The sequence below is a fragment of the Oncorhynchus masou genome, chromosome 7 (genome assembly GCF_036934945.1).
Source record: "Oncorhynchus masou masou isolate Uvic2021 chromosome 7, UVic_Omas_1.1, whole genome shotgun sequence".
Lineage (NCBI taxonomy): Eukaryota > Metazoa > Chordata > Actinopteri > Salmoniformes > Salmonidae > Oncorhynchus > Oncorhynchus masou.
Genome location: NC_088218.1, coordinates 8,983,394 through 9,009,202, shown reverse-complemented (window position 1 = coordinate 9,009,202; position 25,809 = coordinate 8,983,394). Strand labels below are relative to the sequence as shown.

Below are 25,809 nucleotides of genomic sequence, written 5' to 3'. Positions count from 1 at the left end.
TTCTTCTAAAACAATGGCCCTTTTTTTCTTCTCTTTGGAAGTTCTGTATGGTCTTTCTGACATCTCTGTTAAAGCCCAAATAAGCAGAAATCTGTATAAGGGGTTATTGAAGGTTTAGGTCAGGTTGACATTGGGATTGGTGGTTTTTGGCAATAATGTGTTTAGGACTGCATTGCTTGAGGTAGAAGCTGCCCCAACCACAGATCTCGATCAGATTATCCTACCCCACATCCACTTAACCTTTAGGGGGATGAACAAATATCTGACCCTGTGTCAGTGGTTAGGTTTGACTTCTACCCACTCATAGCTACTTCACTGAATACTCTATGCCTAAAATATGGATTAGCGCTGTGGTTGTCAACCTGGGGTACGTATACCACTGGGGGGACTTGGCCTTTCTCCAGGGGGTTTCAGAAGACACCTCCACAACGACTGTCCTGGCTGAGACGCTGTGATAAAATACACCCTGTGATGTCACAGAGGAACCTCTCTAGTGGGTGGAGTCCATATCTCAAAAATAAACAACTAACACCTGACACCATTGGACAATGGAGACAGGAGAGAAAGTGGAGAAAGGTAAAACCACATTGTTTCTTAATTTACATCTTAGTCACGACAAAAATGCTGTGGCTTAGAAACATACCCACCGCCGGTATGTCTACCATTTTGTCCTGGTGAGGGCTATTCGTTCATTTGATCAGCATCTCATTCTGTTTCCAGCAGCTGCGAAGGAGGCCAAGACGGACCTCAAGGATGTGGTAATGTGCATAGATATAGAAAGCTAGATAGGAATATTTGTTGAAGAGACTGCAGGCACAAACTGTCAGCCATTATTATTATACCATCTTAGTTGTATTTCTATGGTAACAGGGCTCTCCATAGGCTCTCTTAGTTCACGTTTAGGCCTTCAGATCTGGCCACATAAACCCCTCCCACCTTATCAATGGCAGGTACTGTTATGTCTGCCACTCGAGTTCATAGTTCAGTCCAACCTGTGTCCTCTGACCATGGGTGTTTAGGAGAAGATGTAGGGACAATGCCAATGACCTTACAGTCCGTGTATTGACCTCTCTGTCTCCCTCCTCTAGCCAGTCCATGTATTGACCTCTCTGTCTCCCTCCTCTAGCCAGTCCATGTATTGACCCTCTGTCCTCTAGCCAGTCCATGTATTGACCTCTCTGTCTCCCTCCTCTAGCCAGTCCATGTATTGACCTCTCTGTCTCCTCCTCTAGCCATGTATTGAGTAGCCAGTCCATGTATTGACCTCTCTGTCTCCCTCCCTAGCCAGTCCTGCCAGTCCATGTATTGACCTCTGTCTCCCTCCTCTAGCCAGTCCATGTATTGACCTCTCTGTCTCCCTCCTCTAGCCAGCCATGTATTGTCCATGTATTGATTGACCTCTCTGTCTCCCTCCTCTAGCCAGTCCATGTATTGATTGTCTCCCTCCTCTAGCCAGTCCATGTATTGACCTCTCTGTCTCCCTCTAGCCAGTCCCCTCCTCTAGCCAGTCCATGTATTGACCTCTCTGTCTCCCTCCTCTAGCCAGTCCATGTATTGACCTCTAGCCAGTCCATGTGTCTCTGTCTCCTCTAGCCAGTCCATGTATTGACCTCTAGCCAGTCCATGTATTCTCTCTGTCTCCTCTAGCCAGTCCATGTATTGACCTCTCTGTCTCCCTCCTCTAGCCAGTCCATGTATTGACCTCTCTGTCTCCCTCCTCTAGCCAGTCCATGTATTGCCTAGCCAGTCCATGTATTGACCTCTCTCTCTCCCTCCTCTAGCCAGTCCATGTATTGAGCCAGTCCATGTATTCTCTCTCCCTCCTCTAGCCAGTCCATGTATTGACCTCTCTGTCTCCCTCCCCTAGCCAGTCCTGAGTCTCCTCCTCTAGCCAGTCCATGTATTGACCTCTCTGTCTCCCTCCTCTAGCCAGTCCATGTATTGACCTCTCTGTCTCCCTCCTCTAGCCAGTCCATGTATTGACCTCTCTGTCTCTAGCCAGTCCTCCTCTAGCCAGTCCATGTATTGACCTCTCTGTCTCCCTCCTCTAGCCAGTCCATAGCCAGTCCATTGACCTCTCTGTCTCCCTCCTCTAGCCAGTCCATGTATTCTCTGTCCTCCTCTAGCCAGTCCATGTATTGACCTCTCTGTCTCCCTCCTCTAGCCAGTCCATGTATTGACCTCTCTGTCTCCCTCCTCTAGCCAGTCCATGTATTGACCTCTCTGTCTCCCTCCTCTAGCCAGTCCATGTATTGACCTCTCTGTCTCCCTCCTCTAGCCAGTCCATGTATTGACCTCTCTGTCTCCCTCCTCTAGCCAGTCCATGTATTGACCTCCTCTAGCCAGTCTGTCTCCCTCCTCTAGCCAGTCCATGTATTGACCTCTCTGTCTCCCTCCTCTAGCCAGTCCATGTATTGACCTCTCTGTCTCCCTAGCCAGTCCATGTATTGTCTCCCTCCTCTAGCCAGTCCATGTATTGACCTCTCTGTCTCCCTCCTCTAGCCAGTCCATGTATTGACCTCTCTGTCTCCCTCCTCTAGCCAGTCCATGTATTGACCTCTCTGTCTCCCTCCTCTAGCCAGTCCATGTATTGACCTCTCTGTACCTCCTCTAGCCAGTCCATGTATTGACCTCTCTGTCTCCCTCCTCTAGCCAGTCCATGTATCTAGCCAGTCCATGTATTCTCTGTCTCCCTCCTCTAGCCAGTCCATGTGATTGACCTAGCCAGTCCTGTCTCCCTCCTCTAGCCAGTCCATGTATTGACCTCTCTGTCTCCCTCCTCTAGCCAGTCCATGTATTGATCTGACCTCTCTAGCCAGTCCATGTATTGACCTCTCTGTGTCTCCCTCCTCTAGCCAGTCCATGTATTGACCTCTCTGTCTCCCTCCTCTAGCCAGTCCATGTATTGACCTCTCTGTCCTCCTCTAGCCAGTCCATGTATGTATTGACCTCTCTGTCTTGACCCTCTGTCTCCCTCCTAGCCAGTCCATGTATTGACCTCTCTGTCTCCTCCTCTAGCCAGTCCATGTATTGACCCTCTAGCCAGTCCATGTATTGACCTCTCTGTCTCCCTCCTCTAGCCTCTGTCTCCCTCCTCTAGCCAGTCCATGTATTGACCTCTCTGTCTCCCTCCTCTAGCCTGTCCATGTATTGACCTCTCTGTCTCCCTCCTCTAGCCAGTCCATGTATTGACCTCTCTGTCTCCCTCCTCTAGCCAGTCCATGTATTGACCTCTCTGTCTCCCTCCTCTAGCCAGTCCATGTCTCTGTCTCCCTCCTCTAGCCAGTCCATGTATTCTCTCTGTCTCCTCTAGCCAGTCCCATGTATTAGCCAGTCCATGTATTCTCTCTGTCTCCCTCCTCTAGCCAGTCCATGTATTGACCTCTCTGTCTCCCTCCTCTAGCCAGTCCATGTATTGACCTCTCTGTCTCCCTCCTCTAGCCAGTCCATGTATTGACCTCTCTGTCTCCCTCCTCTAGCCAGTCCATGTATTGTCTCCCTCCTCTAGCCAGTCCATAGCCAGTCCATGTATTGACCTCTCTGTCTCCCTCCTCTAGCCAGTCCATGTATTGACCTCCTCTGTCTCCCTCTGTCTCCCTCTAGCCTAGCCAGTCCATGTATTGACCTCTCTGTCTCCCTCCCTCCAGTCCTGAGCCAGTCCATGTATTGATCTGTCTCCCTCCTCTAGCCAGTCCTCTGTCTCCCTCCTCTAGCCAGTCCATGTATTGACCTCTCTGTCTCCCTCCTCTAGCCAGTCCATGTATTGACCTCTCTGTCTCCCTCCCTTCTCTAGTCATCGGCGGTTGTACATTTCCAGCAGGCAGCGGAGATGTTATTTCCGTCCCCGGTGCAGGCTGCTCCATGCCGGGGCAGGCTGGGCTTTAAGTGGGCGGTGCGCAGAGTCATCCTGATGACTCGCTTCTGCCGCTACTTCATGTCCCGTTCCAACTATCGCCAATTCATGGAGTTCAACTTCCGGGAGACCATCGCCAACCAGCCGGCCGGTGGGACGGTGCGTCGTGTGTGTGTGTAGGAGAGTGCTACTGTTAAGGGGAAGTGATAAGGTGCTGTGTTTTGCTGGACTAACGGGCCACCAGGTTTATGTAGCGGTCTTGATGGGAGATTGAGACAGAAGCTACAGTTTTGATATCCAGAAAGACTGGAAAGTCAACAATGATTTCTGTTCCTGCAGGGTAAAAGTCTGGTGTTTGACCTGAACCACTTCAAAGTGAAAGAGGTAACGATACCGTATGGATTTAGAAGACCTATGCTGGGTATGACCATACTGTGCTTATGACTGGAAGGAACGCTGTTCTCCTTGGTGTGTGTGTCTGCCTGTGTTGGTGAGTGAAAGCTTTGTGTGTATGTGTTTGAGCGTACGTGTGTGTGTGTGTGTGTGTGTGTGTGTGTGTGTGTGTGTGTGTGTGTGTGAATGCTGTGAGCGTAGGTGTGTGTGTGTCTGTGTGCGTGAAAGCTGTGTGTGAATGTGTGTGAGTGTAGGTGTGTGTGTGTGTCTCTGTCTGAGTGTGAATGCTATGTGTGAATGTGTGTGAGCGTGTGTGTGCTTGTATACGTGTGTGAGCGTTATGTCTGGAACATTCCAGGACCGGATCCCTGTCCTGCTGGTGGAGATTATGCGGAAGTGCCCAGAGGAGCGTTCTGAGTCGGAGGTGTTGCTGGTTCACAACATGCTGAGCTCTGTGAGCATGTTCCGTCGCTACAGTGGAACCTTGCAACTCCTTCTGGCCAGGGTGGTTCGCTATCAGAGGTTAGAGGTCAATCCCCTGTCAATCACTTGGGTTCCTTAGGGTAGTGGTTCCCAAACATATTTGTTTTTTTAATTAAGGAACTCAGTCCGGCTTTGAACTTACTCTTGAAAGTTGTAATAGTAGAATGCACAAGGTGTCATTTCTATATTAGGTATTGCATCATCAGTTCCTCTTGTCATGTCAGTCATTGCAGACCTCAGAGAGCTATTTATAACCTGTCAGAAAGGTCCAGATCAACTGGCCCATGTCAGATAATGTTTTTTAGCCCGTAGATTTGTAGTAATGTTCGTGTCTCTTAAATATCACATGAATACACATTAGACATGGCGAAATGTATAGAATTGCAAGAAAATTAGCTTTAAAACGGCAAAATGTTCTTTTCACCCTGTGACAAAATGTGTAGAATTGCAGGAAATACGCTTTAACCTGCAACATTCTCTCCACCAACAAGAAGGTGTGAACAGTTGATGTCATGATCAGTGCTTGTGCCATAGAAATAGACATGGCGTGCACAGGGAGGCCCCCGGATGTTCCCCAATGCTGGAAAGGAAAGGGGGTACCTAGTCAGTTGTACAACTGAATGCCTTCAACTGAAATGTGCCTTCTGCATGGAAGGGGGGCCTGAGAGAAAACGTTTGTAAACCCCAGTCTTAGGGATGCAGTGGAAACTGTCTAGGTAGTATAGTCCCTCCTTGTTTCAGTCAGTTTGTTTGTTTTAGGGTCAAATAAACACAAGCCTTGTTTTCCTAGTCTGTACTGGGCTCTGCTGGCCTGTATAGCTGCCATTGACCTACTGGTGGGCTATAATAGTCTGGAAACACTTTAGTTGAAGGGGCTTCTTGTGAAGTGTTGTATTGCCTTACAAACATTCATAGGACTTTATAGATGCAGTCATAGAGCGTTATACTGAACTGTACAATAAAGCATGAACCACTTAGATGTAAAGTCCCCTTCGGCTTAGGGGATCTGCGCGGTTCTGGTACTGGTTCCGACCCACATTTTCCATTATAAATCGATCTGTGGACACCGTAGATTGAAATGGCTTGCGTTGAGCGATAGCCCTGGTTCCCATGGACACAGGAGCACAAGCACAACAAGAAGCCATAATATAGACCAATCACAGCAGTTATATTTAACTATGACTGCGTAAGGTACTACAAATATGTTTACAAGGCATTATAATGCTTTACAAGTTTGTTCTTGACTAGTGTTCTGTATTATGTCATGTTCCATGGTTTGTGTGGACTCCAGGAAGAGTAGCTGCTGCTTTTACAACAGCTAATGAGGATCCTAATAAATAACAAAGAGTTTCCAATCACCTCGCGCGGCTATGCCTGCAGGTTGGAGCGTCGCAGAGTGGTCATTAAGAAGGGCCACTGGGGACACAGCTTCTACTTTGTGTTCTCTGGGCTCCTGGCCGTCACCAAGGACAACGACGGTAGCAGTGCCTTCGTGGATAAGGAGCCCATCCTCATCAAGAAGGGCATGAGCTTCGGGGTGAGGCCTCACAATTATATGTTTTAGTAGAAGCTATTTTTTTAAGATGCAATATCATTATCAATAGTCAAAGTAGTGATAGTGGAGGTAGTAGTGGTGAGAATAGTAGTGATATAGTTTAGTGTTTAGGAAAAATATATCTGGGCTCTTGCGAACGTCATAACTCACATACATTCAAAGCCTGATGGGCAACGCAGACGAGTAGCTTCAACCACATGAAATAGCAAACCTGACTGTAGCGAGGCTACTGGCGCAATCGTGTGGTTTTGACTGTTCTGATTATTAATGGTCAGTAACTGTTGTCTGTCAGGATGTGGCCTTGATCAAAACGCTGAGGAGGAATGCCACTGTGGTGTGCATGGAGGAGACGGAACTCATGGTGGTCGACAAGGAAGACTTCTTCGCTAACAAGATGGACGTAGAGCTCAAGAGGGAGTTTGACTATCGCTTCAGCTTCTTCCGGTGAGATTCTGCAGCCAGAGATGAGTTTTAGGATCTGAATATATACCCCCTACAAACTTGTCTTTGTTGAGCAGAGCACCACTCCTACTTTCCTACTGAAGAGCGAAGGCCTCCCTGAATTCCCGCTACAAACCTGTCTTTGTGGTGCAGCACCTTGAACTCCCACTACAAACGGTGTTTCTAACTCTCATTCACCGGGAGTCACATTGCCCCTCTTTGCAACTATTCACCTCGTGCCCCTTCTCTCCCAGGTCACTCCAGCTAGTGTCCTCCTGGTCATACTCTCTCATTGAACAGATGGCTGACCATTCCAAGGCCGAGCAATTTCGATATGGCCACGTGGTCGTCAAGGACACCAACGACATGGGCAACATCATTTTCATTGGCAAGGTAACTGGGGGACAAAGTTGTAGGCCTACAGTGCATGTGGGGAATGTTGGGTAATGTAGTTGCAGGCAGAGATGTTTGAGATGAAATTACAGGGCCAATGTGACGTGTTGAGAGTGGTGGACCTTACCTCCTGCAGTACCTACCAACGCCTCCTAAAACAGTATGCAGACTCAGGTACTGGCACGTGTTTATAATACAATCCTACTGGATTGTGAAGACACACAAAATATGCATACAATATACACAGTTCACATTTCAGCATTAAGTTCTATGCAACCTCAGTTTCCCCTGTATCCTATAGCAACCAGAGTAACACTTATTTTATTTTTATTTAAAAAAAGGTGTCTGTTGTTTATATTGAGTTTTGAGTAAGATTATAACATTTGTGTAATGACATGTGGAAGAACAATAAAAACAAAACATCTCGCTTTCTTTCCCTCTCCATCTCTCTGTCTATGTCTCTCTTTCCCTCTCCATCTCTCTGTCTATGTCTCTCTTTCTCTCTCCATCTCTCTGTCTATGTCTCTCCATCTCTCTGTCTATGTCTCTCTTTCTCTCTCCATCTCTCTGTCTGTCTCTCTTTCTCTCCATATCTCTGTCTATGTCTCTCTTTCTCTCTCCATCTCTCTCTGTCTCTCTTTCTCTCTCCGTCTCTCTGTCTATGTCTCTCTTTCTCTCTCCGTCTCTCTGTCTGTCTCTCTTTCTCTCTCCATCTCTCTGTCTGTCTCTCTTTCTCTCTCCGTCTCTCGTTCTCTCTCCATCTCTCTGTCTATGTCTCCCTTTCTCTCTCCATCTGTCTGTCTGTCTCTCTTTCTCTCTCCATCTGTCTGTCTGTCTGTCTCTCTTTCTCTCTCCATCTCTCCGTCTGTCTCTCTTTCTCTCTCCATCTCTCTTTCTCTCTCCATCTCTCTGTCTGTCTCTCTTTCTCTCTCCATCTCTCTGTCTATGTCTCTCTGTCTCTCTGTCTATGTCTCTCTTTCTCTCTCTCTCCATCTCTCTCTTTCTTTCTCCGTCTCTCTGTCTATGTCTCTCTTTTCTCTCCATCTCTCTGTCTATGTCTCTCTTTCTCTCTCCATCTCTCTGTCTATGTCTCTCTTTCTCTCTCCATCTCTCTTTCTCTCTCCGTCTCTCTGTCTGTCTGTCTCTCTTTCTCTCTCTGTCTCTCTGTCTGTCTGTCTGTCTGTCTGTCTTTCTCTCTCCGTCTCTCTTTCTCTCTCCGTCTCTCTGTCTATGTCTGTCTCTCTTTCTCTCCGTCTGTCTGTCTGTCTGTCTGTCTGTCTGTCTGTCTCTCTTTCTCTCTCCGTCTCTCTTTCTCCCTCCGTCTCTCTGTCTATGTCTGTCTCTCTTTCTCTCTGTCTCTCTTTCTCTCTCCGTCTCTCTGTCTATGTCTGTCTCTCTGTCTATGTCTTTCTCTCTCTCTCTCTCCCTCTCTCTCAGTAAGCAGAGGTACATGTTTGCCAACACATGGATTCAAAGGCGAGCTGACAAACCAACCAGGAAGGTAATGTAACTGACCTGGATGTACCACACATCAGTGACATCGCTGCATCTCAGCTGTGTCCAGTTAGTTCGCTGCCCAGTGATGAGTTGTGTCTGTCTGTTCTACTCTTCCTCAGTGTCATAAAACACAAAGTCCTCCTCAATAATCCTCCACGTCCTCCCAGAGGACTTCCTGCAGACCTGCCCACCAGCGCCTGTTTCCTGATCGATACCCTTCATCAGAGCGGCACATTTGTACGTAGCCCTGAGGTCCAGACGTTACCCACATCAACATAGGAAGAAACCTGTATGGTACTTGTGCCTTGTGTTCAGCATGAATGACCATGTCATAACATGATAATATGACATCCATGGCATGCTGTGTTCTGGGCATAGAGTTGTAATCACTTCCTGAGGTTAAACTCTTCCTCTAGTGTTTTCTAACTCTGTGGTTCCGTGTATCTGCTGTGTGGTGTGGTTCAGGGTCTGAACCAGTACCTGATGCCGTCGAAGCAGAGAGACTGTCGCAGGTTCACTCTGGTCAGCCAGAGCGTGGAGATCCTGCGGGTGGAGAAGACTCGCTTTGACAAGCTGGTGGACAACACCACCATGAAGAAGCTGGAGGCCCTGCAGAAAACCTACCCAAGGTGAGACTTATGGATACCAGTTCAGATGGGCTGCCCTTACTGGTGCAATTCATAGAAAAGATGGGGCACCAGAAACAACCACTAGCCCCTACCCTCTAGGTGTTTGTGTAGATCTAAGACGACTCAGGACTAGATAGGTGTAAGGCAAGCAATCCACAGAAGGCAAGGTGAAACTTTCACTGTATTGCTTATACCTATCTCGTCCTCTCAGATCTAGCGAGGGAGAATGTACGCATTACTGTACGTCGCTTTGGAAAAGAGCGTCTGCTGAATGGGAAATATATTATTATGACCGCTTTTGTGTTATCTTCCTGTGTAGCGACGACGAGCTGTGCACTGTGTTCCTGGAACACAGCCGCTGGAAGGACTACAGACACAGTGTGGTACAGGCCCTGTTCCCCGACCGGGTCACCCCAATCAGGAGCCCCAGAACCCAGAAGCAGCAGGGCCACTGTGGCCCCAGCCAGGCCCTTCAGCAGACCAGACACGTGGTCAACAGAACCCAGAAGCAGCAGGGCCACTGTGGCCCCAGCCAGGCCCTTCAGCAGACCAGACATGTGGTCAACAGGCTGAAACAGACAAAGCAGAGGGTTGAGCCAAACAATAAAATAATGAAATAAAGGAATAACTGATGAATGAATACATAGACATGGTTTTATCAATATGCTTCAAGTTTGAGCGTTTGCTGCATTTTTCATTATTTTCATCCTTATGGCTCATGCCTACCTTGCAACCAAAAACTATTTCACGGCATTTTAGTTAACATCAGGCAGAAATCAAATTATCTGCACACCATAATACCTTTTCTCAAGAAGAAATGTTTTGAAGTATAATTTCTCATGAGTGGGTCATGAGAAGACATTCTTTAAACCCTTCTGCCCCTGCCTCTGCTCTCTGTGAGTAGAAAGCTGAAGGAACTCGGTTGTCACTAGTTAACACAGCCACAAAGTCGAAATTGACTATATTGTGAAAAAAAGAAAGAAAGAAAACACAAATGTGTTTTATTATCTTAATGTAAGGTTAGGGTTAGACATAAGGTTAGCAGTGTGCTTAGGATTAGGTGTAAAAACAGATCTTAAGAAGAGAAATTGTAGAAATAGACAGAGGGTTTAGACATAATTATGGCTATGTTCCTCTGCCCAGTTGCTGATGATGCATGCTAGATCTTACAAAGCCTGGATATTGTTTAAGTATCAGCTTGCCACATCATGGACACAATCCCTGCTCAGATGTTGCATATATCAACCAATGGTTCCGTGCGACGTCGTCGACAGTGTCATCCCCTGACAGATTCCGATAACATATGATGTTACGACTGAGGAACTCCTATAATTTTACCATAGTAGGCGGTAACTGCATAACAACATGGTGATCAGCTGAAAGTAACCAATCACAGCCAAACTTAAGCTCGGTTCCCTCGCAACCAAGACCCACCCCTAACGACCCACGAGCTCCACATCGGCAACGTAAAGGGATTGATGACTGTCGCAAACTCTGCAGCCTAAGAAAAATACTGAAATAATTCCTCCATAGACATACATGTATAGCTGAATGTTTTATGCCTCTGAAATATATATATTGTGTCCGGCAAATAAATGTAATTGTATTCAAAGCTCGCCTTACTCAGCCTATCTAGCAAGGCAATTGACGAGAGCTGAATACAAAAATATTTTGACTTCCGGATTTACATGTCAAAATAAAAGCACAGTTTTTTAAAATGAAAATCAGTTATTGTTTAGCTTTTCCCATTTATAAAATTATGTTTTCCAAAATAAATTCACGATCTGAGTTATGTGCACCCCTGCTCATTGTGGAGTGGTTTAGCCCAATCAATGTGTTTTATTGTTATTGGCTTTGCCAGTCTTCTGTAAGTATCCCCATATGTTGGTAGGCTGTATTTTGTCTCAACTCTAAAACAGTAGGCTAATTTAGGCCAAATCCAGTTTGGATTCAGTTCAGTTATATTTATTTATGTATTTAAAATAAAAAACAATGAATGAATCGTTCATCGTTTAAGTTATTTTGTCAATTTTGGCAACATTATTATTTATCACTATACACTTCTACCTATGTTTTGTTTTAAAAAACGTTGTTTTTTAGATTCCCTTGGGCTTAATAAATGAGAACGTTTACTTTGAAAATGGAAAAAATTGACATCAGGAAGTAGTTGGCCGCGTTTCGCACATTGTAGACAGCTTCACGGGTGGCAGTGCCACAACACTAACCGCCAGTGTTTGTAGCTATCCCAGTGTACAGGAATGGGCTGGCTGTAACATTTTGTCGTTTTCGTTAGTAATGCGTGCGTTTGCATTGTTTATGTGGTGACATTTCTAAATGTCTAAATTCTAGGGCAAGGTCAAGCAAATTCACAAACTCGTTTCGTCGTTTGTGTCAAATGAGAAGTAACGTTAGACAGGAAAAAAAGGCTTCGTCGTTTTGACACATCACAGGTAAGAACGATAATGCTAGTTAATTCATATGAGCCTCCTTGTTTCACAATGACAGCTTGGTAGCTAAGTAACTTTGCTAACTCGAGCGTTTTTCGGCGTACTGCAACCCCAAGTTAGCTTGCTAATGTTAGTTAGCTTTGTGTTTTATTTCGTCAGCTGTATCCTTCTCTTGCAAAAGAAGGGCAGAGATCTAATTGAACAGAACGAGCCTGGGCTGATGGCTGATTCATAGTGTTTGTTTACAGCAAGCTAAATTAGCTATCATAACCAGTCAGCTAACGTTATCAAAGGTATAGCCTACTTGTGTTGTGTTTATAAACAAGTGCTGTTAACTATGTATAAACTGGCGCCACAGGACTTGTGTATCTGACATACTGACTTTGTTTGTGGCTTGTCTTTCCAGAGAGGGGCAGAGTCGGTGGCATATGAGTCGAGAAGTGGACCTAGTGCGACTTCGACCGTGGAAATCTCACCGCAGCAGGAAACGCGAAACCTTGGGAATCCATCAGTCACGATGGAATAATGCTTTAGGAAGTTCCAAAATCAAGAAACAACGCCACTGGGATTACATTTGAATATTTTGTTTTTCCTTTCTAAATAGAAAGGTATTTGAACTATTTTCGGAGTTGTCTTTCATTGTGACGTTAAACTTAACATCTCAAATCGTTATGTATACGAGCAATGCCCGAATGAGGATATATAGCTAGGGGCTCAATATGAGGAATCCGGAGAATTGACCTCTGTTTGGAACCCCACCACGCGCCTTGGAGAATGGCATCAAATGAAAGATTGTATGAGGTCTGGATGCTGTATTGCAACAAGGTAAACAAACCAGTCTCTTGATCTGTTTGACACATAAAACATGCATTAGAATCTGTGCCCATCTCTGAGCATAAACTCGGTGTACTGTCAGTAAGACCAGACAGTAAGGTCTATTACAATAGCTGTGGTATATTGAGATGTTGTAATGGGTGATTATCAATCAATCAAATGTATTTATAAAGCCCTTTTTACATCCGCTGATGTCACAAAGTGCTGTACAGAAACCCAGCCTTTAACCCCAAACAGCAACCAATGCAGATGTAGAAGCACGGTGGCTAGGAAAAACTCCCTAGACAGGCCAGAACCTAGGAAGAAACCTAGAGAGGAACCAGGCTCTGAGGGGTGGCCAGTCCTCTTCTGGCTGTGCCAGGTGGCGATTATAACAGAACATGGCCAAGATGATGAATTGTAATCGGGCTTGAATTTATAAGCCATCCTGTTCTTCCTCCACTATTCTCAGTAACAGCTGCTGGACTGTCTTGCACTGTGTAAAGTCTATCTCCTGGTATTTAGATTTTAGTTGAGTGACGTCTTGTGGTATGTACAAGGGTATAATACAATTCCATAGATTCTGTTTTGTATTGCAACCTAGCTAGACCTATTTCCCCCTTGATTGACTGTAGTAGCTACAGTTGTTTCATTGCACTGGATGACCAATCACTGCTTGGTGCCTGAGCCTCTCCTCATGTGAGTCTCAGCTGCAGTCAACACATTCCCTCTTTAATCCCACTCAAAAGGACAACCCTCTCATAAGCAGTAGCCTTTTGATCTTACCTGTTCTCCCACACCACACAGGGCAGGAAATGCTATGGCACACGTTTTTACTATTATCCTGCCTGAGTGCCAGTCTTTGTGTTGTCATGCCAACTCCCTTTAAATTATTGTCATGCTCAACATGAGTTGACCAGAGCACAAACAGATCTGGGACCAGGCTAGTTTAGTATCAAACCAGATTTTATTTGTCACCTGCTTTGTAAACAATACGCGTACAAAACATTGAGAACACACTTGATCTTGCATTCACTTCTCAGTCCTGTGTTAAATGGCAGGCATTGTGGAGAGTACACACATTGTCTTTGTTCTATTAAGGGAGTGTGTTTACATTGGGTCAGACAGAAGGCTAGAAATTCAATCTCCTACAGCAGCAGGCCTGTATTTCACTCTGCATGTGGCCACAAACCCTATGAGGCTTTGCTTAAATTGCTTAGATAATTTGTAAGGACCTTTACCTCCCCCAGAGTGGCCGCAATGTCAACACTGGCTCAGGGGTCTCCTCTTCAGTGTGTGTCAGGGTTCCCAGGATACATCAGGAGCAAGGGGAACTTGTAGTCCATCACGTGAGCTAAATCGCCTCCGGAATGTTTGTTGTGAGGCTGCCCATTGTCTCCACTTGCCCTCAAGACGCCATACACTCCAGTGTTGCAGGTTAATGATGTCACACCTCATTGAGGGATAGGCTCATTACACCCTAGTGTACCAAGATAACTGACCTTTAACACAGCATGGCATATGAACAATAATGGGAGCTTAGTTAAGCTAAAATGACCAACTGCTTGACTTTGGGGTTAGGATCGTAAGGCTGCGTACTCAATCCTAAAGCTGCCTCACGCTACAGAAACAGGTGATTGTCCCCTGCCCTATGGGCCATTCTGGCTCGGCTACCTAGCTAAAATATCCAGTACAACTGTGGTCGCTCTAACTTCCATTAGATCAGTGTGACTGAACTGTTACTCACCTCTATAATGATTAACCCAAGCAGGGCTGGCAACACTACGGGGCCAGAGGTTGACAGAGACATCACAGTAAGTCACCCTGGTCCCTGGGGTGGAGTCACACCTAGCAACAAGTGTTGACGGTTGAGCAGCCTAATTAAAGGGAGTAGTGGTGCTGCGGTCAGGAACTAGTTTATCCTGTAGCTGTAGGTCATAGTAAAAGGCTTTGACACTAATTAATTCACCTCCAACTCAATTTGGTGAATGTGTGATGCTTGAATACTGGCCTGTCAGATATGCAATAAGCCTGAACCCCTGGGCCGTGTTCATTAGGGTACGTAACTGAAAATGTTTTAAAATGTAAAACAAAAATGAAGGTTTCTTATTGGATGAATCCATGATGTCCCTGCCTCCCTGTTTCAGTCCGTTTCTGTTTGGTGCATATTGAACACAACCCGCAGTGAGTTTCTTTCCTCCATAGTTAACTAGCCTAGCCCACTCCATACATGTTGTAAATCTGTGGGTAGGCTAACTGGGAAAGCACCAGTCATTTAATTCCAGTTCATGTAGAAGCTAAAAGGTAGCAGATGACCACTGAGCCGGTCACATTACGATCCTCTTACCCAGCAGTCCGTGTGGTGTCACTGTCATCAGCCTGGAGTATCGTCCCTGGCTCGCTCGTTCGCCCCAGCTCTGGCTCCCTCGCCCTTCTCTGGCTCGCCTGCCCGGCTCTCGGCTCTGGCTAGTGGGTGAGAGAGCCAGAGCCATGCGGGCGAGCGAGAGAGCCAGAGCCATGCGGGCGAGCGAGAGAGCCAGAGCCGGGCGAGCCAGAGCAGGGCGGGCCAGAGCCGGGCGGGCCAGAGCCGGGCGGGCCAGAGCCGGGCGGGCCAGAGCCGGGCGGGCGAGCCAGAGGGCCGGGCGGGCGGGCCGGGCCGGGCGAGCCAGAGCCAGAGCTGTGCGGGCGGGCGAGAGAGCCAGGGGCGGGCGAGCTGGGCTAGACGAGCGGGCCGGGCGGGCGGGCGAGCGGGAGAGCCAGTGGCGGGGGAGCGGGCCGGGCGGGCGAGAGAGCCAGTGGGTGGGCGGGGGGGGTGGGCGAGCGGGCCGGGCTGGCGGGAGGGCGAGAGAGCCAGGGACGTGCGAGCTGGGCCAGGCGAGCGGGCCGGATGAGAGAGCCAGAGCTGTGCGGGCCGGGCGAGAGAGCCAGAGCTGTGCGGGCCGGGCGAGAGAGCCAGAGCTGTGCGGGCGGGCGAGAGAGCCAGGGGCGGGCGAGCTGGGCTAGGCGTGCGGGCCGGGGGCGGGCGTGTGGGGGGCGGGCGTGTGGGCCGGGGGCGGGCGAGCTGGGCGGGGCGGGTGGGCGGGCGAGAGAGCCGCGGGCGGGATAGCCAGGGGCGGGATAGCCAGGGGCGGGCGAGCTGGGCCAGGCGAGCGGGCCGGGCGGGCGGGTGAGAGAGCCGCGGGCGAGCTGGGCTAGGCGAGCCGGCGGGCGGGCGAGAGAGCCAGGGGTGGGCGAGCTGGGCCAGGGGCGGGCGAGCAGGAGGGCCAGGGGCGGGCGAGCAGGAGAGCCAGGGGCGGGCGAGCAGGAGAGCCAGGGGCGGGCGAGCAGGAGAGCCAGGGGCGGGCGAGCAGGAGAGCCAGGGGCGGGCGAGCTAGTTCGCCTGGCTCTCGGCTCTCTCCTTTCCCTCCTCTCGGCTCTCTCCTCCTTCACTGTGTGCTATAAATATCACCAGCAACATCAGTAATGTCATAGTGTTTATGTATCGACCACACCTCGTGGTTTAGCCCCTCCCATGTGTGCACTATAAATACTACTGGTGCCGTTACATCAGTCAATCCCAGGATAGTGAGTACTGGAGATTGATGGGGAGGAGAAGGTGACCAGATGGACCATGAAGGCAATAAAGACATTGGTAAAATAGAAACTGTTTGGACAGGACATCTACAGTAGACATTGTGTTAAAACAGACAAACTGTTAGGGGAGGGGACATCTACAGTAGACATTGTGGTAAAACAGAGAAACTGTTAGGGAGGGGACATCTACAGTAGACATTGTGGTAAAACAGAGAAACTGTTAGGGGAGGGGACATCTACAGTAGACATTGTGGTAAAACAGAGAAACTGTTAGGGAGGGGACATCTACAATAGACATTGTGGTTTTGAGTCGCCCCTCACCATTTCCTCCAGCAGTCATACTCGGTCACCATGCCAACCATGGCCTTCTGGTAGGGTGAGGAGGGCAGTGCCGGTCGTAAAGGAAGCGATATAACTCCTTCGTAATGCTCTCTTCACCTCTGGATGGCATCTCCTCTGGATGGCATCTCCTCTCCATGGCATCTCCTCTCCATGGCATCTCCTCTGGATGGCATCTCCTCTCCATGGCATCTCCTCTGGATGGCATCTCCTCTGGATGGCATCTCCTCTCCATGGCATCTCCTCTCCATGGCATCTCCTCTGGATGGCATCTCCTCTCCATGGCATCTCCTCTCCATGGCATCTCCTCTGGATGGCATCTCCTCTGGATGGCATCTCCTCTGGATGGCATCTCCTCTCCATGGCATCTCCTCTGGATGGCATCTCCTCTGGATGGCATCTCCTCTCCATGGCATCTCCTCTCCATGGCATGATGGCATCTCTGGATGGCATCTCCTCTGGATGGCATCTCCTCTCCATGGCATCTCCTCTGGATGGCATCTCCTCTGGATGGCATCTCCTCTGGATGGCATCTCCTCTCCATGGCATCTCCTCTCCATGGCATCTCCTCTGGATGGCATCTCCTTAAGGGAAGATTGATGTTGATAACCTTGTCGGCTCAGGCTAGTGAGGTCCTACCGGGTCATGTTTTATTAAGATTCAGTGAGGGGGGTCGTCCTGATTTCATGAGGAATGGTCACATGCTTGGTACAACAACAGTTATAGTCTATCCCCCTGCCAAACCAGCTGACTAATAACAACCCACAATTCACCCTGCTGGGAAGGTCCCATGGGGTCATGTGTTATTAAGTCTCAGGGAGGGGGTGGTCAGGATATCAGGATGGATGGTGACATGTTGGGCACAGGAAACCCAGATTACCCACCCCCCAAACCGGCTGACCATAAGAAAACACACTAATAGGAAATACGTCATCAGTCATTAAAGTCTGTCAGATCGTTTCAGAGATATTACTAATAGGTTGCTACCCAGATGTTGAGCTCATCTGATCTGAATTCATCCGGCCAGTGTTGCTTGGTGTTGGGTCTGCAGTGGTGCCACAGCAAGCAGGCCCAGGGTGTGTCCCTCTCTGCTCTGCCCTCCCTGTCTCAGCCCCGAGCCCTCAGTGGACATCTGTACTCCCTGGCTGCCCAGTGAAAGAGGGCATTCTCTTTAACCACTCACACACACTCCCTGGGGCTAGTGCCCAAACCTGCTCTGGCTCACACAGTCAAGGGGAAGGAACACACACATTGAGAGCGGAATGAACAAGATCGTCATATGTTTTTGCTGTACAACCTTGTTGATTCCAGTATACACAGACAGACACTTGTACAGAACTCTGTATCCAAGTCCCTCTCAAACGCTCCGTCAAGTCACTTGCTGATCTGATGACCTCACTTTTGGAATTCTTTCGTGTTCTGGATCATTCCCACTGTGACACGCAGCAGGCTGAGGCTTTCCTAGACTTGTCCTGCCCTGCTCTCGTGTCATAACCAACCGTACTGCACATTTATAGGGCCCTGAATAGTATCGGCTAGATGTAAGAAATAGGGTCATTTACATGTAACTGAACTGGGCGTCAGAAAACCACTTCATCAGAAGTGTCACTTGAAAATCGACGAAAGGCAGGGACAGACTGGTAGGATGTTTGAATGTCTGCCGGACAAGAGTAGTTAGCACCCCTGAACAGAGGTCGTCCGTAATTTACAAACCGATTCTACATGAGGAAAAGGGCTAAAATGCCGGCCGTCAGTCGCCATCGGTCGGTGTTCACTATAACACACCGCGACGACAGCTGACGAATGAACACCATGTGTTGTGCACACCGACAATCAGTCTGGTGGGGTTTTGTCCTGAAACGGGTGTTACTCTGAAGGACTTAGCAGGCACATGCCAGGGGTGTATTTATTCATTAGTGCACACCTTAGCAACACATTTGGCAACGAAAACCAACGTTTGTTATTGGACAAGTTCTGGTGATCCCTCTTGGTTTTGGTCCGTTTGCTTCCAGTTGATAGTGAATAGCCTACACTCCAGAAGTGGAGAAACGCTGCTTTGTCAAACAAATGGTCCTAAGCACTGTACTGCCCCACCAAACAATATAGCCTCCTGCCTTATTGAACAACACTTAGTCTAACACAGCAGTATTCATTCCTGCCACTCCTACTGGTTCCACAATAATACTCTGGGCCTTTTCTCATATCAGTCCCCCTTGACCTGAATCAGTGTTCTGTCAGGCAAGCCTTGGAACTCCCCTGTCCTACCTCCCTCTCGACCCCCCTCTCTACCTCCCCACCCTGGGCAGAGATAGAGCTTAGGCTAGCCAGGGTGTGGAGATGACTGGCATTCTCAGAGTGGGAGGGTGATGTGCTGTCTGTCTGTGAACAGTGCTGCTGTCCTCTGGCTCTCTGCATTGTTCCCAGGAATGTAGGAAATGTCTGAAAGCAGCTGCTCGTGACTCCCCTCGGGGGTAGAGAATGTGGCGATGCCTGTTTTTCAGGCAGACAGGTGCACTCCTCATTACACACACACACACACACACACACACCTGAGTTCACTGTAATCTGCCCCTCCTGACATACTACAGTTAGTGGAATCATTATCTCTCTATTCTCACATGACAACCACTAACATGTGTTTATTTCCTTCTCCCTCTCCTCCTCTTCACCTCACCCTCCTCTTCTCCCTCTCCTCCTCTTCACCTCACCCTCCTCTTCACCTCACCCTCTTCTTCCTCTCCACTCTCTTCCTCACCCTCTCTTCTCCCTCTCCACTCTCTTCCTCACCCTCTCTTCTCCCTCTCCACTCTCTCCTCACTCCCCTCTCTCCCTCTCTCTTCTCTTCTCTCTCCTCACCCTCTCTTCTCCCTCTCTTCCTCCCTCTCCCTCCTCCTTCATTCCGTCCTCCCATCCCTCTCTGTGACAGAGGGACCCAGACTACCTGAAGCTGTGGCTGGAGATCTTCATTGGCTCCTATGAGAGATGTCTAGATGTGGACTTTGAGAAGCCACCCTCCAGGTAAGCATAGCCCCAGAGGTGGGACCAAGTCACTATTATTTCAGTCACAAGTCCCAAGTAGGACGGGTCGAGTGTCGAGTCAATCCAAGTAGGACGGGTCGAGTGTCGAGTCAATCCAAGTAGGACGGGTCGAGTGTCGAGTCAATCCAAGTAGGGGTCGGGTCGAGTCAATCCAAGTAGGACGAGTGTCAATCCAAGTAGGACGGGTCGAGTGTCGAGTCAATCAAGTAGGACGGGTCAGTGTCGAGTCAATCCAAGTAGGTCGGGTCTCGAGTCAGTCCAAGTAGACGGGTCGGGTCTCGAGTCAGTCCAAGTAGAACGGGGGTCTCGAGGGTCGGGTCTCGAGTCTCGAGTCCAAGTAGGACGGGCCGGGTCTCGAGTCAGTCCACGTAGAACGGGTCGGGTCTCGAGTCAGTCCAAGTTGTGTGTTCTAAGAGCAAGTCATGTCAAGTAAAAAAATAAAAATAAACCATCTAATCAGGCAACGACTTGTACTGTAGCTTATTGGTTTTCAAATGTTTTGACCCATGACCCCTAAAAAGTAGCTAGCGGCCTCCGCGCACACAGGCAAGTGCCCCCCATCGCTGTGCAAATGAAGCCTGTCTTTAGGGTCATAAACGGGGACGCATTTTCAAAACACAAGATACAGAAATAGACTATAGGGTTCCATAACCAGCTCTGGAATCTGTGTTGGGGTTCCATAACCAGCTCTGGAATCTGTGTTGGGGTTCCATAACCAGCTCTGGAATCTGTGTTGGGGTTCCATAACCAGCTCTGGAATCTGTGTTGGGGTTCCATAACCAGCTCTGGAATCTGTGTTGGGGTTCCATAACCAGCTCTGGAATCTGTGTTGGGGTTCCATAACCAGCTCTGGAATCTGTGTTGGGGTTTCCTAACTCTGGAATCTGTGTTGGGGTTTCATAACCAGCTCTGGAATCTGTGTTGGGGTTGGGGTTTCATAACCATAACCAGCTCTGGAATCTGTGTTGGGGTTCCATAACCAGCTCTGGAATCTGTGTTGGGGTTCCATAACCAGCTCTGGAATCTGTGTTGGGGTTCCATAACCAGCTCTGGAATCTGTGTTGGGGTTTAACCAGCTCATAACCAGCTCTGGAATCTGTGTTGGGGTTACATAACCAGCTCTGGAATCTGTGTTGGGGTTTCATAACCAGCTCTGGAATCTGTGTTGGGGTTCCATAACCAGCTCTGGAATCTGTGTTGGGGTTCTGGAATCTGTGTTGGGGTTCCATAACCAGCTCTGGAATCTGTGTTGGGGTTCCATAACCAGCTCTGGAATCTGTGTTGGGGTTACATAACCAGCTCTGGAATCTGTGTTGATGTGAAGGTTCTGTGCATGTCTGTATGTTTGCACGGACATCATTGTTTGAGAGCGTTTCAGAAGAAGCACATGCAGTATGGAATCTGTGGAGAGGTGATGTAACTCCTCTGCTCTTCCAGCTGTGGTCTGGTCACATGACCAGTGAAATGCCCAGTCAGTCCTGTCAGATGGTTACGTAAGGCTCTGGTCTGTGTGTGGGACTGGATAAGAGTGAAGTGTGGATCTGTGGGAAACAGATTACTTTCCATTAGATCTGCCAGTCTGTCGTTTGTCGGTTCGTTGCCAGCCTCTGGAATCTGTGTTGGGGTTTCCCACTCCACCTCTCTCTTTCTGTGTTGGGGTTTCCCACTCCACCTCCCCCTCTCTTTCCCACTCCCAGCTCTGGAATCTCTTTCCCACTCCACATAACCAGCTCTTTGGACTCCACCAGCTCTGGAATCTGTCTTTCCCACTCCACCCAGCTCTCCCACTCCATCCCCCTCTTTCCCATCCACCAGCTCTTTCCCACTCCACCACCCCTCTTTCCCACTCCACCACCAGCTCTGGAATCTGTGTTCTCTTTCCCATAACCAGCTCTGGAATCTGTGTTGGGGTTCCATAACCAGCTCTTTGGAATCTGTGTTCTTTCCCATAACCAGCTCTGGAATCTGTGTTGGGGTTCCATAACCAGCTCTTTGGAATCTGTGTTTCCCACATAACCAGCTCTGGAATCTGTGTTCCCACATAACCACCTGGAATCTGTGTTCCCACATAACCAGCTCTGGAATCTGTGTTGGGGTTACCCATAACCAGCTCTGGAATCTCCACCCCCTCTTCATAACCAGCTCTGGAATCTGTGTTCTTTCCCACTCCACCTCTTTCCTCTGGAATCTGTTTCCCACTCCAATCCCCAGCTCTGGAATCTGTGTTGGGGTTCCCATAACCAGCTCTGGAATCCACTGTCCCCCATAACCAGCTCTGGAATCTGTGTTGGGGTCCACATAACCAGCTCTGGAATCTGTGTTGGGGTTACATAACCAGCTCTGGAATCTGTGTTCTGATGACCTCTAACCAGCTCTGGAATCTGTGTTGGGGGGACATAACCAGCTCTGGAATCTGTGTACAGGGGACATAACCAGCCCTGGAATCTGTGTACAGAGGGGGACATAACCAGCTCTGGAATCTACAGAGGGGTTGGGGTGATGACATCTACAGAGGGGGACCAGCTCTCTCTGATGATCTCTGGAATCTTACAGAGGGGGACAGGACAGGCCCATTCCTCTCTGATGACCACCCACATACCATTGTTCCCATTCCTCTCTGATGACCCACTGTCTACAGAGAGGGACAGAGAGAGCTCTGGAATCTAGCTGTTGGGTTTCACATAACCAGCTCCATCAGCCTCTGATGACCCTGGCTCCCAGCCCATTCCTCTCTGTTATGACCCCTGTCTATCTGTGTTGGAGCAAATACTAGTGTAAAGGTTATCATGGTGTGTGCTTAGGTAGATGTGTGTAAATGTGTGTGATGTACCAGGCCTTAGAAGTTTGCCCATTTGTCAGTCCTGTCAGATGGTTGTGTGTGTGTGTGTCTGTGTGTGGGACTGAGCTTGAGTGCACCAGTACTGCTTGGTGCGGTAGCAGAGAGAACAGTGTGATTTGGGTGACTGGAGTCTTTGGCAACTTTTAGGGCCTGGTAGAAATTTGTCAGGGTGCGTGCGCTTGCTTGCATAGTATTTGTGCAGATGTGTGTGACCCAGGTCCAGTTGCCATGTTTTGGTGTTCCCCTTATTCCACCCCCTCTCTCTCCCTCCCCAGGTTGGAGGAGGTGCCTCCAGTGATGACCCTGTTGCCAGACAACATCCTGCTTCCCACGGCACCAGCTGCTCCAGTTGTCCCAGGCCTCGGACCAGCAGCAGAACCTCCCCCTCCTGCTGGTCAAATTCCCATCCACCCTCCATCTGCAGTCTTTTGTTTCCACCTCCCCCTCCTTCCCACCCACCTAGACCCTTTCTGGTCCTCTCCTCCCTTCCCCTCCACCTCCCCTCTCTTTCCCACTCCACCTCCCCCACCTACCTGGACCTGGTTGTCTTCAGTCCCAGTCTGGCCCCTCCTCCACCCAGGCCCAGTGGTACCGGTCCAGTAGTCTGGCCCCCTTCCACCTACCTAGACCTGGTTGTACTGGTCCAGTAGTCTTCCCACTCCACCTCCACCTACCTAGACCTAGTCCCACCGGTCCAGTAGTCTGGCCCCTCCTCCACCACCTAGACCTAGTCTTTCCGGTCCAGTAGTCTGGTTCCCTCCACCTACCTCCCCCGGTCCAGTAGTCTTCCCCTCCACCTACCTAGACCTCCCCCCAGTAGTCTCCCACTCCACCTCCCCCCTCCACCTACCTTTCCCACCCACCGGTCTTTCCCACTCCACCACCTAGACCCTCTTTCCCGGTCCACCTCCTGGCCCTCCTTTCCCACCTAGACCACCCCCCCTCTTTCCCACTCCAGTAGTCTGGCCCCTCCCTCCACCACCTAGACCTTCCCACGGTCCAGTAGTCTGGCCCCTCTTTCCCACCTACCTAGACCCACCCCCTCTCTTCCCCTACCTAGACCTCCACCGGTCCCCTCCACCTACCTTCCCACTCCACCGGTCCCCCTCTTTCCCACTCCACCTACCAAGACCTGGTTGTCCTTCCCAGTCCAGTCTCCCCCCTCCCTCCACCTACCAAGACCTGGTTGTACCGGTCCACTCCATGTCTGGCCCCTCTCTCTTTCCCACTCCCACCACCTAGACCTCTTTCCCGGTCCAGTAGTCTGGCCCTCTCCCTCCACCTACCTAGACCTGCTCTCTCTTTCCCAGTCTGGCCCCTCCTCCCTCCACCTACCAAGACCTGGTTGGGTCCCAGTCTGGCCCCTCCCTCCACCTACCTAGACCTGGTTGAACCCATTCCAGTAGTCTCTCTGACTCCACCTACCTAGACCTCTTGAGGGGTCCAGTAGACTGGCCCATTCCCTCCACCTACCTGACCCCTGTCTCCAGTAGGGGGACAGAGACCAGCTGCCCATTCTTGTCCTCTAGATGACCCCTCCCTCCAGGGGGACCTAGTTGTTCTTGGCCCATTCCTCTCTGATGACCTACCTGTCTACAGAGGGGGACAGAGACTGGCCCATTCCTCTCTGATGACCCCTGTCTACAGAGGGGGACAGAGACAGGCCCATTCCTCTCTGATGACCTGTCTACAGAGGGGGACAGAGACAGGCCCATTCCTCTCTGATGACCCCTGTCTACAGAGGGGGACAGAGACAGGCCCCTTCCTCTCTGATGACCTCTGTCTACAGAGGGGGACAGAGACAGGCCCATTCCTCTCTGATGACCCCTGTCTACAGAGGGGGACAGAGACAGGCCCATTCCTCTCTGATGACCCCTGTCTACAGAGGGGGACAGAGACAGGCCCATTCCTCTCTGATGACCTCTGTCTACAGAGAGGGACAGAGACAGGCCCATTCCTCTCTGATGACCTCTGTCTACAGAGAGGGACAGAGACAGGCCCATTCCTCTCTGATGACCTCTGTCTACAGAGGGGGACAGAGACAGGCCCATTCCTCTCTGATGACCCCTGTCTACAGAGAGGGACAGAGACAGTTAGGTTCACTGTTAGCTGTACAGTGGATGGTTTCATAACATTAATCTATCAGCAAATACTAGTGTAAAGGTTATCATGGTGTGTTGCTTAGGTAGATGTGTGTAAATGTGTGTGATGTACCTGAAGGCCTTAGAAGTTTGGGTGGATTTATTTGTGTGTGTGTGTGTGTGTGTGTGTGTGTGTGTGTGTGTGTGTGTGAGCTTGGTGCACCAGTACCGCTTGCCGTGCGGTAGCAGAGAGAACAGTGTGATTTGGGTGACTGGAGTCTTTGGCAACTTTTAGGGCCTGGTAGAAACGCCTGGCAGGGTGTGTGCGCTTGCTTGCATAGTATTTGTGCAGATGTGTGTGACACGCAGGTGAGAGTTGCGCATGTTTTGGTGTTCCCCTTATTTCACTGGTCCCTTTCTCTCTCTCCCTCCCCAGGTTGGAGGAGGTGCCTCCAGTGATGACCCTGTTGCCAGACAACATCCTGCCCAGGTGTTGCGGCACCAGCTGCTCCAGTGTGTCCAGAAGGCCTCGGACGGGCTGGAGCAGGAGTCTGCAGAACCTGGCCCTCCTGCTGGTCAAATTCCTCATCGTCATCTGCAGGTTGGTCCTGGTGTTTCTGTAGTGGACCAGAAGTCCAGTAGTCTGGCCCCTCCCTCCACCTACCTAGACCTAGTTGTACGGTCCAGTAGTCTGGCCCCTCCCTCCACCTAGACCTAGTTGTACCGGTCCAGTAGTCTGGTACCGGTCCAGTAGTCTGGCCCCTCCCTCCACCTACCTAGACCTAGTGGTACCGGTCCAGTAGTCTGGCCCCTCCCTCCACCTACCTAGACCTAGTGGTACCGGTCCAGTAGTCTGGCCCCTCCCTCCACCTACCTAGACCTAGTGGTACCGGTCCAGTGGCCCCTCCCTCCACCTACCTAGACCTAGTGGTACCGGTCCAGTAGTCTGGCCCCTCCCTCCACCTACCTAGACCTGGTTGTACCGGTCCAGTAGTCTGGCCCCTCCCTCCACCTACCTAGACCTAGTGGTACCGGTCCAGTAGTCTGGCCCCTCCCTCCACCTACCTAGACCTAGTGGTACCGGTCCAGTAGTCTGGCCCCTCCCTCCACCTACCTAGACCTAGTTGTACCGGTCCAGTAGTCTGGCCCCTCCCTCCACCTACGTAGACCTGGTTGTACCGGTCCAGTAGTCTGGCCCCTCCCTCCACCTACCTAGACCTGGTTGTACCGGTCCAGTAGTCTGGCCCCTCCCTCCACCTACCTAGACCTGGTTGTTCTGGTCCAGTAGTCTGGCCCCTCCCTCCACCTACCTAGACCTGGTTGTTCTGGTCCAGTAGTCAGTCCCTCCATTTACCTAGACCTCTGTACCCGGTCCAGTAGTCTGGCCCCTCCCTCCACCTACCTAGACCTGGTTGTAAACCTGGTCCAGTAGTC

General features: G+C 49.9%; 2 protein-coding genes across 5 annotated transcripts in view; both read left to right on the top strand.

Annotated features, from left to right (window-relative positions):
* Positions 1 to 3,924: 3,924 nt before the first annotated feature.
* On the top strand, positions 3,925 to 9,890 carry LOC135543182 (cyclic nucleotide-binding domain-containing protein 2-like). 4 transcript variants are annotated; one of them, XM_064970273.1, is made up of 11 exons: positions 3,925 to 4,012; positions 4,193 to 4,237; positions 4,605 to 4,768; positions 6,110 to 6,266; positions 6,577 to 6,728; positions 6,980 to 7,118; positions 7,211 to 7,292; positions 8,556 to 8,619; positions 8,735 to 8,852; positions 9,081 to 9,244; positions 9,564 to 9,890. In XM_064970273.1, the coding sequence occupies exons 1-11, from the start codon at positions 3,935 to 3,937 to the stop codon at positions 9,862 to 9,864; spliced, it is 1,464 nt and encodes a 487-aa protein (XP_064826345.1). In that variant the 5' UTR covers positions 3,925 to 3,934; the 3' UTR covers positions 9,865 to 9,890. The 4 variants fall into 4 exon arrangements, with proteins under 4 accessions (XP_064826345.1, XP_064826347.1, XP_064826346.1 ...); XM_064970275.1 differs by having other exon boundaries at positions 3,962 to 4,012; positions 4,193 to 4,274; XM_064970274.1 differs by lacking the exon at positions 3,925 to 4,012 and having other exon boundaries at positions 4,019 to 4,274.
* A 1,553-nt stretch (positions 9,891 to 11,443) lies between these two features.
* Positions 11,444 to 25,809, top strand: part of nbeal1 (neurobeachin-like 1) — a 69,923-nt gene continuing 55,557 nt past the window's right edge. Inside the window, 6 exon segments of the mRNA XM_064970077.1 lie at positions 11,444 to 11,694; positions 12,098 to 12,516; positions 19,343 to 19,434; positions 24,812 to 24,860; positions 24,863 to 24,928; positions 24,930 to 24,976. Coding sequence (XP_064826149.1) covers positions 12,466 to 12,516; positions 19,343 to 19,434; positions 24,812 to 24,860; positions 24,863 to 24,928; positions 24,930 to 24,976 — 305 coding nt within the window. The 5' untranslated portion in view covers positions 11,444 to 11,694; positions 12,098 to 12,465.

Bases quoted from the DNA above. Each gene is read 5' to 3' on its own strand.
- LOC135543182 (XM_064970272.1), top strand. From the start codon at position 7,514: ATGTGGAAGAACAATAAAAACAAAACATCTCGCTTTCTTTCCCTCTCC. The intron at 8,620-8,734 runs GTAATGTAACTG...ACTCTTCCTCAG, and splicing joins CTGACAAACCAACCAGGAAG to TGTCATAAAACACAAAGTCC. The intron at 8,853-9,080 runs GTACGTAGCCCT...GGTGTGGTTCAG, and splicing joins TTCATCAGAGCGGCACATTT to GGTCTGAACCAGTACCTGAT.